This window comes from Gossypium hirsutum, chromosome D09 (genome assembly GCF_007990345.1).
Source record: "Gossypium hirsutum isolate 1008001.06 chromosome D09, Gossypium_hirsutum_v2.1, whole genome shotgun sequence".
NCBI lineage: Eukaryota > Viridiplantae > Streptophyta > Magnoliopsida > Malvales > Malvaceae > Gossypium > Gossypium hirsutum.
This window is the reverse complement of record NC_053445.1, coordinates 47189124-47203503: the sequence shown is the minus strand read 5'-3', so window position 1 is coordinate 47203503 and position 14380 is coordinate 47189124. Positions and strand designations below refer to the sequence as shown.

General features: G+C 34.6%; 1 protein-coding gene and 1 long non-coding RNA gene across 4 annotated transcripts; one reads left to right on the top strand and one right to left on the bottom strand.

Moving 5' to 3' along the window:
• Positions 1-767: 767 nt before the first annotated feature.
• LOC107890894 (uncharacterized) lies at positions 768-2392 on the top strand. 3 transcript variants are annotated; one of them, XR_005918238.1, is made up of 2 exons: positions 768-1952; positions 2096-2392. XR_005918238.1 is itself a non-coding variant. In XM_041101032.1 (2 exons), exons 1-2 carry the CDS (start codon positions 1409-1411, stop codon positions 2122-2124), a joined length of 573 nt encoding a protein of 190 aa, XP_040956966.1. In that variant the 3' UTR covers positions 2125-2392. The 3 variants fall into 3 exon arrangements, 2 of the variants coding, with proteins under 2 accessions (XP_040956966.1, XP_040956965.1); XM_041101032.1 differs by having other exon boundaries at positions 1409-1952; XM_041101031.1 differs by having other exon boundaries at positions 1409-1973.
• An 8630-nt stretch (positions 2393-11022) lies between these two features.
• On the bottom strand, positions 11023-13008 carry LOC107892851 (uncharacterized). The gene is made up of 3 exons (XR_001682641.2): positions 12925-13008; positions 12376-12461; positions 11023-11318 (listed from the first exon to the last, which is right to left on the bottom strand). It is a non-coding gene; the product is annotated as an uncharacterized lncRNA (long non-coding RNA).
• Positions 13009-14380: the final 1372 nt, after the last annotated feature.

Here is a 14380-nt window from a genome sequence, read left to right as displayed (position 1 = left end):
GATGTAGTTAAGGCTATGGACCTGTCATCTGATCCGACTCTATGATGGAAACATAGGCTTTTAGGAAAATGTTATTCAAATCTGAAGAAGGTGACTGAATCTACTGGATCCTAAGGGGATAATGATTTTGATTTTTTTTATGGAGATATCAAGAAGTCTACGGTTAATGGCATCCCTTCGATTGAATTTTCAGAAAGGGTTCATCAACTTCTCATCAGGGATATCGAGAATGGATATTTTTTGGTAAAGTTTCAAGACAAAAGCGACTTTGAAAAAGTGATCTCTTAAGGGCCACGGGTCATTTAGAATCAGTGGGAGGAAGTCGATGCTGATATCTGTGCTTAGGTCAAAAAGGTATTTGCCGAAGAAATTATAGATCCAAAGTTGAACAATACACTGATTGTGCTTATTCCTAAGGTAGCAAGCCTTGAGAATTTTGCTCAATTTCGCCTATCAGCCTGTGTTTTGTTTTATACAAATTAATTATGAAGTTAATTGCCAACCATTTCAAACTTATTTTTCCCAAGATCATTGCTCAATGTTATAGTAATATAAGGAAGTTGGTTAGTCATCAAGTCAGTAGTTAGTGAGCAGTTAGTTAGTTAAGGAAGTTACAATCTATCAATGCTGTATAAATACATGTGTTGAGCTTTCTCAGTAATACAAGTTGATAATATTCATCAGTTACTGTTTGCTTAGTATATTTCAACATGGTATCAGAGGTTAGTTTTTTCCTGGGATAAAATCTCTGTGTGTCTGTTGTTTGCATGGATCTTCCATCGAGTCCATCTGCTGCTCAGTTTGCCATTTCCATGATGGCATCTCATCTGTTTACTGGTGTTGTTGATAATAGGTTTTTCTCAACCAAGAAGGTTAGTGTTCTTCTTGATGACTCTAACTATCTTTTGTGGCATCAGCAAATTCTTTTGGCAGTTAAAGCTTATAAACTGCAAAGTTTTCTTGATTTAAAGACTATTCCACCTCCTTCGACGGTGCTTGATGATAATGGGGTGTCTCAAGAAAATGCTGACTTTGCGAGGTTTGAACAGCAAGATAGCACGCTTGCTTCTTGGCTTTTGTCTTCAGCTAGTACAACAGTTCTACCTGATCTAATTGGTCTGGACACGAGTGCACAAATCTGGAATGCTATTGTGTCATTGTATGGAAGCAAGTCTACTTCACGGCTAATGTTCTATCGCCGTGCTTTGCACTCACAACGAAAGGGCGATCTCTCTATGCGAGAGTTTTTAATGAAGATTAAGTGTTTTTGTGATAATTTGGCTGGCTGTGGGGAGATCATCAGCGAACACGAACATATCACAGCGATCTTAAATGGACTACCATCTGAGTACGAGGCAATTGTTTCTATCATTGTCGCCAGTCCAACGCGTACAGCCTTTAGAGTGTCATGACTATGCTGATTGATGCTGAGTCTCAACAACAAGCTCTAATGGTTGAGGCTCCCAGCTCTGCCAATCTAGTTTCACAGCAGTCTGTTGACTCTCCTACTGAGAGGTCCACACCGGTTTATCGGCCATCTACCTCTCGTGGTCGTGGGCGTGGCCGTTCTTCTAGCATGCGATTTCAATGTCAATTATATGGTAAAATAGGACATCTTGTGGACCGTTGCTACTACCGGTTTGATTCGTCCTACAAAAGCACTAACTACAGGCCTCATCCACAAGCTAATGTCTGTATGGCTGCTCCTCCTATGGTTCCATACTCTAACTGGACATATCAGGTGACTCATCCTTCTAGCTGGCCAAATTCTTTTGTTGGTAACCCAGTGCAACAGGTTCCATCCATGGCTGTGTCTGCTCCTCAACCCCATGCTATGGTAACTACTCCTGATACGGTTGGGGATGCTGCATGGTATCCCGATTCTGGGGTAACGCATCATCTCACTCACTCAGTTGAATCTCTTGGTGATAACACGTCTCGTCATGGACCAGGTAGGGTGTATGTTGGTAATGGTAATTCTCTGCCTGTGTTATGCTCCGGTCAGTCAGCTCTTATTACTAAGACATGACCACTTTACATGAAGTCTTTACTATATACACCTTGAATAACTAAAAACCTGCTTTCTGTGTCTAAGTTCACCAGAAACAATCAAGTGATGTTTAAAATCTTTCCTTCACAATGTCAAGTTCGAGACTTAAAGACCAATGAGGTGCTTCTTCAAGGTTCAGTGCAGCATGGCCTGTATAAGCTTCGTTTCAACAACACTCTTAAGAATGATCAGCCTAGTCAGGCAACTAGTTGTTTTCAAACTCATGCTTCAGTCCCTCTAAGTCTGTGGCATGCTAGGCTAAGTCATCCTTGCAGAAATGTACTGATCAAAGCATTACAGTGTTGTAATATGGTTTTTTATGACAATAAAGATATGTTTGCATGTGTTGCGTGTCACTTAGGTAAAGAGCATAAACAGCCCTTACCCTCCTCAGAGACTCAATATGTTGCACCTTTACAACTTGTAGCAGCAGATGTCTAGGGTTCAGCACCGGTAACATCGAATGGGTTTCGATATTATGTAGCATTTACAGATGCTTTTACAAGATTTACATGGCTCTATTTCTTGCATAAAAAGTCAGAAGTTGTCACTGTTTTTCCTTAGTTTCACAAACAGGTTGAGAGGGCTCTTGGGCTGAAGCTTCGATCACTACAAACAGATGGTGGGGGTGAGTTTCAAGCTCTTCGACCCTACCTCGCTCAGCATGGAATTCTGCAGAGAGTCAGATGTCCCTACACGTCAGCCCAAAATGGCTTGGTTGAATGCAAGCATCGCCAGATAGTTGAAACTGGGCTCTCTATGCTAGTTCATGCCTCAATACCAGTGACATATTGGAATGATACTTTCAGCAATGTTGCCTATCTCATTAACAGATTACCCTCTGCACCTTTAGGATATATTTCTCCTTATGAAAAGCTTTTTCAAACTAAGCCCAACTATTCCTTCCTTAGAACCTTTGGATGCCTGTATTTTCCAAACCTTAGACTGTATAACAAACTTAAGCTCCAATTTCTATCCACTCCTTGCATTTTTCTCGGATACTCTACTCTTCATAAAGGGTATCGTTGCCAAGATAGCAATGGCCGAATTTACATCTCTCGACATGTAACATTTCATGAAGATCAATTTCAGTTCAAAGACACTTGTTCCAAAACAACCCCAGTCACTACACCCTCTCACACTAGCTCCAGGTTGATGGTTCTAGCTCCCAGATTAAACCTTCATGGGTCATCCGCTCAGTCTTCTAGTCAACCTACTTTGTCCTTACCACCCTCCCTACCTACTTCACTGGTCTGTCCACAACCTGACTCACCTATCTCTCCCATGTTGACTGGTCCCTCAATTGCGTCACTAACTCACTCACTTGTCCTTGTGCCTATATCATCTCCCATTCCTACTCCACAAAACTCTGATGCTATGGTCACCCGCAGCAAAGCCGGCATTTTTAAACCGAAGTTTTACATAAGTGGTGTTGACTTATCGCCTGATGTTCCTACGAACGTTCATGCTGCTATGGCTCATCCCCTCTGGAAAGAAGCTGTTCTTGTTGAGTTGGATGCTCTTGTCCGTAACAACACCTGGACCCTGTAACACCCCCTAACCCCAAACCGTCGCCGAAACAGGGTTACGAGGCATTACCGGATATACAAGAAATTTAAAAATAATTCTTAAATAAATAACCAACCTATTAAGATAATTAATAAACTGTTATAAATTTTACTAATTGATTTCATTCATTTTTAGAAAATTTTCGGCAACATTTCTGCTTATTTTTACATCAAACCCCTGCAATTTAAAACCATATCATTTTCAAATATAACCAATCAATCAATTCATTTCACATTCACATTTTCTATTCTAAATACTTCTAATCAAACTCAATCTACATGATATTAATTTAAATTTAACAAAACAATAAATAAATCAAATTAGGTAAACTTCATTCATTATAAATCTTAAACTTATAATACTAACATTTTTAACCATTTATATTAAACATAATAATCTTTATACACATCCTATGTACATGCCACATTTACCAAACAAAATATACATCACCAAAGTTACGCTGAAGTCGGAATTGATCTGGATGCTGAATCGGGACCTTTGACTTCTATCGACCTGCGCACGGAAACAACCGTACGCTGAGTATTTCATACTCAGTGGTATTACCATAATTCAAATTATAACAATAATAAACATGTAATGCATAATTCGCATAGACAATTTAAATTCAATATCTCAACAATAGCAATTCATCAACCAATATCGTATATCCATAATTTGAGTTTGAACAAATCATGAACCTTAGGTTCATTTCTCAATCTCATTTCACATTTCGATTCACAATTCAACTTTTTCATTTCATTTCAATAGCTCATTTGACCAACTCATTCGGTTTATCATTTCATCATTTACCCTGTTAACAAAACTCGGACTTTGGTGGATACACGGATCCAACCAAACACACCAGAATGGCACCCAGTGCCTCATCGGATAGTTCGAAGCAATAGTTGACACCCAGTGTCTCATCGGCAAAGCCGAAGAAAGTTGGTACCCAGTACCTCATCGAATCTATCCGAAGGAATATAGTGACACCCAGTGTCTCATCGACTCGAGGTCGAAGTATCCCTGAACTCTTCCAATCCTATGGCATGCCAACTATATCCGACTCAGCCCGACTAGTTAATAGGGTATTTAAATCACATATATTCTCAATTCAATTACAATTTCTCACATTTTCAATTCAATCATTTTTCCACCTTTCAATCAATAATTATTTCACAAATTCACACATTTTCACAACTCAATACATTTCCATACAATTTAATACCATTCACAATTCGATTCAAATTCATTTCCCAATTTCAATCAACAAACAATTCAAATATTTATTCATATCGACTATTCACTTTAATTCCAACTAATAATAATAATAATAATAATAATAATACTAATATTAATACTTACCTCACATTTCATTTACTAAACACATAATTTAAAATTTAACATTTAATAATAAATAACTTGAATTATGGTAATACAAACCGTAAATCTCCCGCTTTAGTCCTCGATAGCTTTCCCTTTTCCTTTTGATGGCGATGCCTCGGGTTCTTTGTTAGCTACGAAAATAATAATAATTTATACTATTAATTTCAACACTAATTATGATAAATAATTAAATTTCTATTCAATTTCTTCATTATCCTCAATTTAATCCTAACAAAATTCACTTACTTTCCTAATTCAATTCACACTCTATTTCTATTCAAATTTCATCCAAACTTAAATTTAACTATTAAAATTTCAGCATATTTTCCTAATTTCGAATTTTCCCCAATTTAGTCCCTAACACATAAAACTTATAGTTTCTTTTATAATTTAATCCTTTTATCAATTCTAACTTGAAATTTATTCAATTAAATCCCTAATTCAGCAATTTATTCAACATGAATCATGCTTAAAAAAAACTATAAACTTCCAAAATATTAACTTAATTTCATCAAAACTTTGTTTTAAAACTTCTAAATCATCAAAACTAAATAAAAAGGGCTTAATTGACTTACCAAATTAACTCCAAGCTTTAAAAATCTATTTTCCCCTTTTTCTTTCTTTTTCTTCTTTCTCCCCTCTTTCTCCTCTGTTTCGTCTCTTTCTCTGTTTTTATTTTTCACTTGCCTATTCTGTTTCTTTCTTTTATTTCATTTGCCTTCTTTTATTTCATTTTATTTTATTTACTTTATATATTTTATTCTAAATATCTATTAAATATTCAATCATATATTCACATTTGTACACCATCAACACCATACAATTGTCACTATTTAATTTGTTTACCAAATAAAAATCTCATAATATAATTAATTAATTAATTAATATCTTTTACTTAAATTTTAAGTAAATAATAATTATAATACAAGTGTATATATATTATTATTACACTTGTACCATCTTTTCACCATACATTTGTGTTAATTTTAATTTATTCCATAATAAAATAATTCAATTAATATAAATTACCATTTGAATAAATAATTATAATAATTATAATAATTATATACATATAATATTTATATATAACTTAAACAAAATCTTGAATTTAATGCATATGCCACCTCATTTATGGGACTTGGCATATTTGCCTATTTAGTCCTTTTAACTTTCTTTTAATCTATAATTAAACTTTCACTTCCATTGCAATTTAATCCTTTTCCTAATCATTTTTAATTAGACTAAATTCACTTAATTAATACATAATTAATCACTCACTAAACTCATAATTACTTCTAATAATTATTTTCGAACTCAATTCACTAAGACGGAGGCCCGATAATACACACACTTTTCCGGTGCCCATGGATTTTGGGTCGTTACATTTCTCCCCCTTAATAAATTTCATCCTCGAAATTTACCTGAGAAGAGATGAGGATATTGTGCTCTCATCGTCTCTTCCGGTTCCCAAGTCGCTTCTTCCACACTATGACTTCTCCATAAAACTTTTACTAAAGGAACCCGTTTATTTCTTAATTCTTTCACTTCTCGTGCTAATATCTGAACCGACTCTTCTTTATATGTTAAATCAGATCGAATTTTAATGTTTTCAGTGGGAATGATATGAGAAGGATCCGATCTATATCTCTGAAGCATCGAAACATGAAAAACATCATGAATTTTCTGTAATCTGGAGGTAAAGCTAATCGATAAGCAACAGGCCCAATTCTTTCCACAATCTCATACGGCCCAATAAAACGTGGACTCAATTTTCCCTTCCGACCAAATCTCAAAATTTTCTTCCACGGTGATACCTTGAGGAATACCTTATCACCAACGGAATATTCAATATCTCGTCGTTTCAAATCCGCATAAGATTTCTGTCTGTCGAAAGCGGCTTTCAGTCTATCTTTAATCTTTTTAACTGTTTCTTCTGTTTCTTGAATCAATTCCGGCCCAATCATTTTTCTTTCTTTTAATTCTATCCAACACAATGGTGATCGACACCTTCGACCATAAAGTGCTTCATACGGAGCCATTTAAATACTAGATTGAAAACTATTATTATAAATAAATTCTGCTAGTGGCAGATATCGTTCCCAACCTGATTCAAAATCAATGATACAAGCTCGAAGCATATCTTCTAATATCTGAATTACCTGTTCAGATTGTCCGTCAGTTTGAGGATGGAAAGCTGTACTGAAATTAAGTCGAGTACCCAATGATTCATGTAGCTGCCTCTAAAATCTCGATGTAAATCGAGGATCTCGGTCTGAAATTATCGATATCGGAATACTATGTAATCTAACAATTTTCCGAATATAAACCTTGGCAAGCTTCTGTAGTGACCAGTCGGTTCTAACTGCTATAAAATGAGCTGACTTTGTGAGTCGATCGACAATCACCCAAATGGCATTCTTTTTACTCACTGGCAATGGCAATCCCGTAAAAAAATCCATGGTAATGCAATCCCATTTCCACTCGAGAATAGTAATAGGCTGTAACAAACCTGTTGGTACCTGATGTTCTGCTTTTACCCGCTGACAAGTCAAGCATTTACTAACATACTCGATTATATCTTTCTTCATCCCTGGCCACCAATACAGTTCTCGTAGATCACGATACATTTTCGTTCCACCTGGGTGCAAAGCAAAAATACTATCATGTGCTTCTCGGAGAACCAGTTCTTTAGTCTCAGAAGTAGCTGGAACACAAATTCGATTCTGAAATCTCAAACAATCATGCTCGTCAATACTAAAATTTTCCACCGCACCATACTGTACCATTTCTCTTTTCTTCATCAATTTTTCATCTTTTAGCTGTGCTGCTCTGATTTGGTCAAACATTACCGGCTTGACTCTTAACTCAGCTAACAAACTTCCATCATCATTAATACTAAGCCGAGCGAACATTGTCCGTAATTCAACCGCTACTTTTCTGCTCAATGCATCTGCTACTACATTCGCCTTTCCTAGATGATAATCTATAACACAATCATAATATTTCAAAAGTTCTATCCATCGTCTCTGCCTCAGATTCAACTCCTTTTGTGAAAAAAGATATTTAAGACTTTTATGATCAGTATAAATATAACATTTCTCACCATACAAGTAATGTCTCCAAATCTTCAATGCAAAGATTACAGCAGCTAACTCCAAATCGTGTGTCGGGTAATTGCACTCATGTGGCTTCAACTGTCGAGATGCATAAGCTATTACTTTTCCATCTTGAATCAATACACAACCCAAACCATTCAAAGAAGCTTCACTGTACACTATGAAATCTTTCCCTGATTCTGGTAAAGTTAGGACTGGTGCCTCTGTCAACATTTGTTTTAATGTCTCAAAACTTCTCTGACACTGATCATCCCAGATAAATGAAACATTCTTCTGTAGTAACTTGGTCATCGGCAAAGCTATCTTCGAAAACCCATTTACAAATCTTCTGTAATACTCAGCCAAACCAAGAAAACTGCGTACCTCTGATACATTCTTTGGTGCCTTCCATTGAACAATTGCCTCGATCTTCTTCGGATCAACTCTAATCCCATCCGCAGATACAACATGTCCTAAGAATACTACTTCTGATAACCAGAATTCACATTTACTTAGTTTCCCGTACAACTGTTTTTCCCGCAGAATCTGTAACACGGTTCTGAGATGCTGATCATGCTCTGACTCTGACTTCGAATAAACCAAGATGTCATCAATAAAAACCACCACAAGCTGATCTAAATACGGCTGAAAAATACGATTCATCAGATCCATAAAAGCAGCTGGAGCATTAGTTAACCCGAACGACATTACCAAAAATTCATAATGACCATATCGAGTACGAAAAGCAGTCTTTGGCACATCACTTTCTTTTACTTTCAGCTGATAATACCCAGATCTCAAGTCAATCTTCGAAAATACTGAAGCTCCTTTTAGCTGATCAAATAAATCATCTATACGGGGCAACGGATAACAGTTCTTGATCGTCACTTTGTTTAACTGTCGGTAATCAATACAAAGCCGCATCGATCCATCTTTCTTTTTAACAAACAATACTGGAGCTCCCCAAGGCGAAATGTTCGGTCTAATAAATCCACGATCTAACAAGTCCAGTAACTGCACTTTCAACTCTTTTAACTCAGTGGGCGACATTCGATACGGTGGTATAGAGATTGGTGCTGTACCCGGATACCCTCTATAGCAAATTCAACCTCTCTGTCAGGTGGTAAACCCGGTAGTTCTTCAAGGAATACATCTGGAAACTCACATATGATTCTGATCTTACTGCACTGACTACCAACCAAATCAGAATTAATAACATAGGCTAAATATGCTGTACAACCTTGCTGAAGCAATTTATTAGCCTTTATCGCTGAAATAATACGTGCCGGTCCATTAGTACAAATACCCTTTACCTTAATTCTGTCCCCGGCTTCTGTCTGGATACTAAACTTCTTTTTATAACAATCCAATACCACTCCGTGTTCAGACAACCAATCCATCCCCAGTATTATATCAAAATCCCCAAATGGCATAATCAACAGGTCAATAGGAAAAGTTTTATTTTGTATAATTAACGGGCATCTCGGACAAACCTGATTCACTAATACTGTTTGCCCCAACGGACTCGACACTTCTACAGTCACTCTAGATACTTCAGAATTAAATTTTACCGAAAAATTTAATTATGTCTGCTATTTCTAATTCTACCATGCAAGTATTCTGGAATGGTGTGTCGACTTAGAAATTCAGGCCTGTCAGAGGGATTCGACAACGATGCCCTTTTTCTCCCTACCTCTTTGTATTGTGTATGGAATGCCTTGGACATAGTCTTCACTCTGCTATATTTATAGGTAAGAGGTGTCTTATCTGGTTATCCCAGACTGGTTCGATTATATCTTATCTTTTCTCTACCGACGATTTGTTTATTTTTAGCAAAGTGGATATGCAACAAGCTCGACTTCTTAAGGATATTTTAGAGTGTTTCTGTACTTTCTCTAGGCATAAGGTTAACGCTCTAAAAACAAATATCTTCTTTTCCAGTACAGTTGATGATGATCTAGAGATGCTGATTAGTGATTTGCTTGGTTTTTAATAAGTGGATAATCTTGGACACTACTTAGGTGTACCTTTATTCCATGAGAGTGTTACTACTAGTTACTTGAGATTTGTGGTGGGAAAAGTTCATAGTAAGTTACAAAGTTGGGATGCCAGACAACTATATTTAGCTGGTAGTGTAACACCCTTAACTCGTATCCGTCGTCGGATTAAGGTTACGAGGCATTACCGGACATAACACAACTCAGAACAGACGTTCATTAGAATTCAAGAATTTAAACAATTCACATGCTAATAGTTTAACTCAAAATATACCTGAACTTACTACTCAATTATTCATATACACATATTTGGCCAGCCATTAAAATTGAAATGCTTTACATACTAAACCCAAAAATTTTCATTTTAACGTTACTATCTTTAGCTGAATGTATAGGTAAATAGTTTATAGATTTCAAACTTACTTTAAATACATACATATGTATATAATATATTATTTAAGAGTTTTAAAACATACATTATTATTTATTATCAACTAGCACAAATGAATATATTATTATAGCCATTTTAAAAGAAACATAAGCCGAATATGCAATTTACAAGTCAACTATACTTATACTCATAATTAGTTTAATACCAAATTATACATAATTTTCAATTTCATATAATCCAATATACATATGCAAATTACTAATTTATTTCATAACATTTTGTTAATATAAACACCTTTCATGAACTAAATTTATCAACCATTTAATCTAAAACATGCTAAACCATTTACCTATAACCGAATTCATATAATACCAAATCCAAAACATATTACATGTATATGACATATTTGACTAATACCAACTAATTTATTATAACCCATACACATTCAAACTAAATGTCATTCAACCACATGTACTTTCGGCCAAATAACTAACTCCATAGCCGAATCATCAAATTCAAAAAAAAAACAAGACATATGCATCACATATATTTATATATCATAAGCTTAAACCACGATCAAATATGCATAAGTATAAGCTTGGTTTTAAACCATTAGTACAAAACATATGCATTGAAAACAAACTCAACTGCAAGAAAATAAGCCACTTTCGCATGGCTATTAATTACAGTTACAAAATTTCAAAATACGACATTTAAAATATCATCCAACCTATACATGCCATAAATTGAGTTCAAACATTTAAATACCGAAATAGTAGATAGAGTGATGAATTTTGCTGACGATCCCCGAGCTTGAAGCTTGATTTAAAAGTCTATAAAACAGAGAAACGTAAACACACCAAGTAAGCTTATAAAGCTTAGTAAGTCTTTAACATAACAAAAATATATAAAAATCATATAATTCCTTAAGTAAATTTATTAAAACCGTAAGTACCACATATAATTATTATCTAAACATTTATTAACCTTAGAACAATTTCATTACATCTAATAAACATTATATAAACTTTTGAATTGAAATTACTATAGCATAAGGCCGAATATTTATTTGACAAATACTTATATATATCTATCAATATCACTTTTATATACAATCAATTAATATACTTACCTCAACATCGAACAGGATATATCATAATACATACATGTTTATTTAATTTTTTTTACAATCCATTTGATATTACATTGACAATAAACATAAACTTTCTAAACACATATATTGAATAGATTCACCGACGCGTAGCCTGCTAGGCTTGAAGCCTGATTCAATACACTGGCATTAAACCTGCTAGACGTAAGGTCTGAAATATTTCACCGGCATTAAGCCTACTAGACGTAAAGTCTGAAATATTTTACCGGCATTAAGCTTGCTAGGCACAAAGCCTGAAAATCTCATATACAAAGATGATCTTTCATATAATTCTTTATGATTACATAAATCTTACTCAATAACCGTATCTCCATAAAAATTGAATTATATTAAATTCTTCATAGCAACCACACATTCAAACATATATGTATAATTCACAACTTTAACTTCAGCTCAAGGAATTGGTAACTAATATTCGAACCACATATGTATATAAAATTCATAATATTAAGTTCAACTCAATAAACTTGTATCACAGATTCGAACTTTAACCATGTAAATTCTACTATTAGTTTCATTTCATTGAGCTTAAAGCATACCATAGCTAATATACATGTAAGTTATACCACTAATTTGAATCTAACTAATTCAGTTCATATGTTCGGCTAACACATATGAAAATCACAAAGTTCTAATCGATTTATATACTATTAATTCCAGCTTATTAAATATATGATATATATATTGATTTAATAACATTAAATTTCTAATAGACTTACCTCGGACGGTGAAAATCGAAACCGGTAATTAATCGACGACTTTAGTTTTTCCTCGATCCACAACTCCGATTTCTTTGGTTCTTGATCTTAATATATTCAAAATAAACTAGTTAATTATTATTCTATTCAATTTAGTCCAAAAACACATAAATTAGAAAATTACCATTTTGCCCCTGATATTTTACACTTTTTGCAATTTAGTCCATATTGTATAAAGCACAAAATTTAAACAATCCATGCTAGGGCCGAATATTCCTAATGTTCATACAAGTCCTCACATTTTATTTATTTCACATTTTAGTCCCTCAAAAATTTATTTTCACAATTTAGCCCTAATTACACAAATTCACCAAAAATTCAAAGACAAAACATGTTAATCTTTCACATATCTTTCATATTTCATCATCAAATACCACAAAGCTCAAACATTCATCAATGACATATCTCAAAATGACCATCAAATTCTAAAATTAAAGCATGGGCTAGATAGAACAAGAAGCAACGATCACAAAAACATAAAAATCATCAAAAATCGAAACTAAAACATACCTTAATCAAGCTAAGAAAATGCCGAAACCTAAGAAGCCATAGATGGTTTCTTCCTTTTCAACATTCGGCTAACAAAGATGAATGCTTTCATCTTTTTATGACTTATTTTATTATAATGTTATAATTTACCTAATTACTAAATTAACCTTATAATAATATATAACATATAACTTAAGGTTAGTTTTGTCAAATGCCGCCCACTATCCTTCTTTTGGTCTTATTGCATCATAAATCCTCCCATTTAAGAAGGCAACAACAATTGGGTGCTTTTATATTTAACCCCTAAATTTTCATTTTACGCGATTAAGCCCTTTTTATTAAATCGGACACTTAAACGACGAAATTAAAACACAAAAATTTTACACAATCAAATTCACACATAATAAACTCACAAAATAATATTAAAATATTTTTTTACTCGGATTTGTGGTCCCGGAACCACTATGTCCGATTAGGGTCAATATTGGACTGTGACAGGTAGAGCTACTTTGGCACAAGTAGTCTTATTATCGAATCCTACCTATTTTATGCAATCCATGATTATTCCCAAAGGTATTTGTGAGGAGATCGAACGCATGACTAGGCAGTTCATTTGGGGTGCCTCAAATGGTAGGAAAATTTGGCTCTTATTGGATGGGATTCAGTTTGTCAACCTTGTTGCTATGGTGGTCTTGGGTTTAGGCAATTGCGGGACCATAATACATATTTTTTCCTGAAACTTGGGTTTAATATAGTTTCAAAGGATAATGCTTTATGGGTCTGTGTTCTTCAATCTAAGTATAACCTAAATGAGAGATTACCGGAAAGTATTTCTCGAGGTAGATGTTCTTTCCTTTGGAAGACCTTTGCCAAGATCTAGCCTTTGCATCGTGGTAATCTAGCTTGGTCAGTAGGAAATGGTAACAACATTCGGTGTTGGACAGATCTCTAGGTCCCTGAGCAGGTCTTTTAGTTTTACGAATTCCTTTTCAAGCCAACCTTATTCCAGATTGTTTGCTTGGTGAAATGATAATGAACAAGGTATGTAAAATCAGATCTTTTTCGAGTTTGGGCATCGAAAGATGTCATAAGACGTATTGTGAGTATTCCCCCTTCTCATCCTACAGTGGAACTGGATAGAATTATGTGGATGGGTACTTCAACAGGATCTTTCTCCATTAAAAGTGCATACTAACTATTACGAGAGCGTACTTGGTCTCCTAGAGATACAACATGGAAATTGGCATTGAAGTTTCAGGGTCCCCAAAGGGCAAGGTTTTTCATTTGGTTAGTACTCAAACTACGATTACTTACCAATGTAGAACGAGTGAAATAGGGAATTGGAAATGATAGTTCTTGTTCGTTCTGTGGCCATGCATCAAAAGATTTGTTACACGTGCTTAGAGACTCTTCAGTCGCCAAGGAAGTTTTGTTGTAGGTTATTTTGATTAATCATTGAAGCATGTTTTTCTCTATT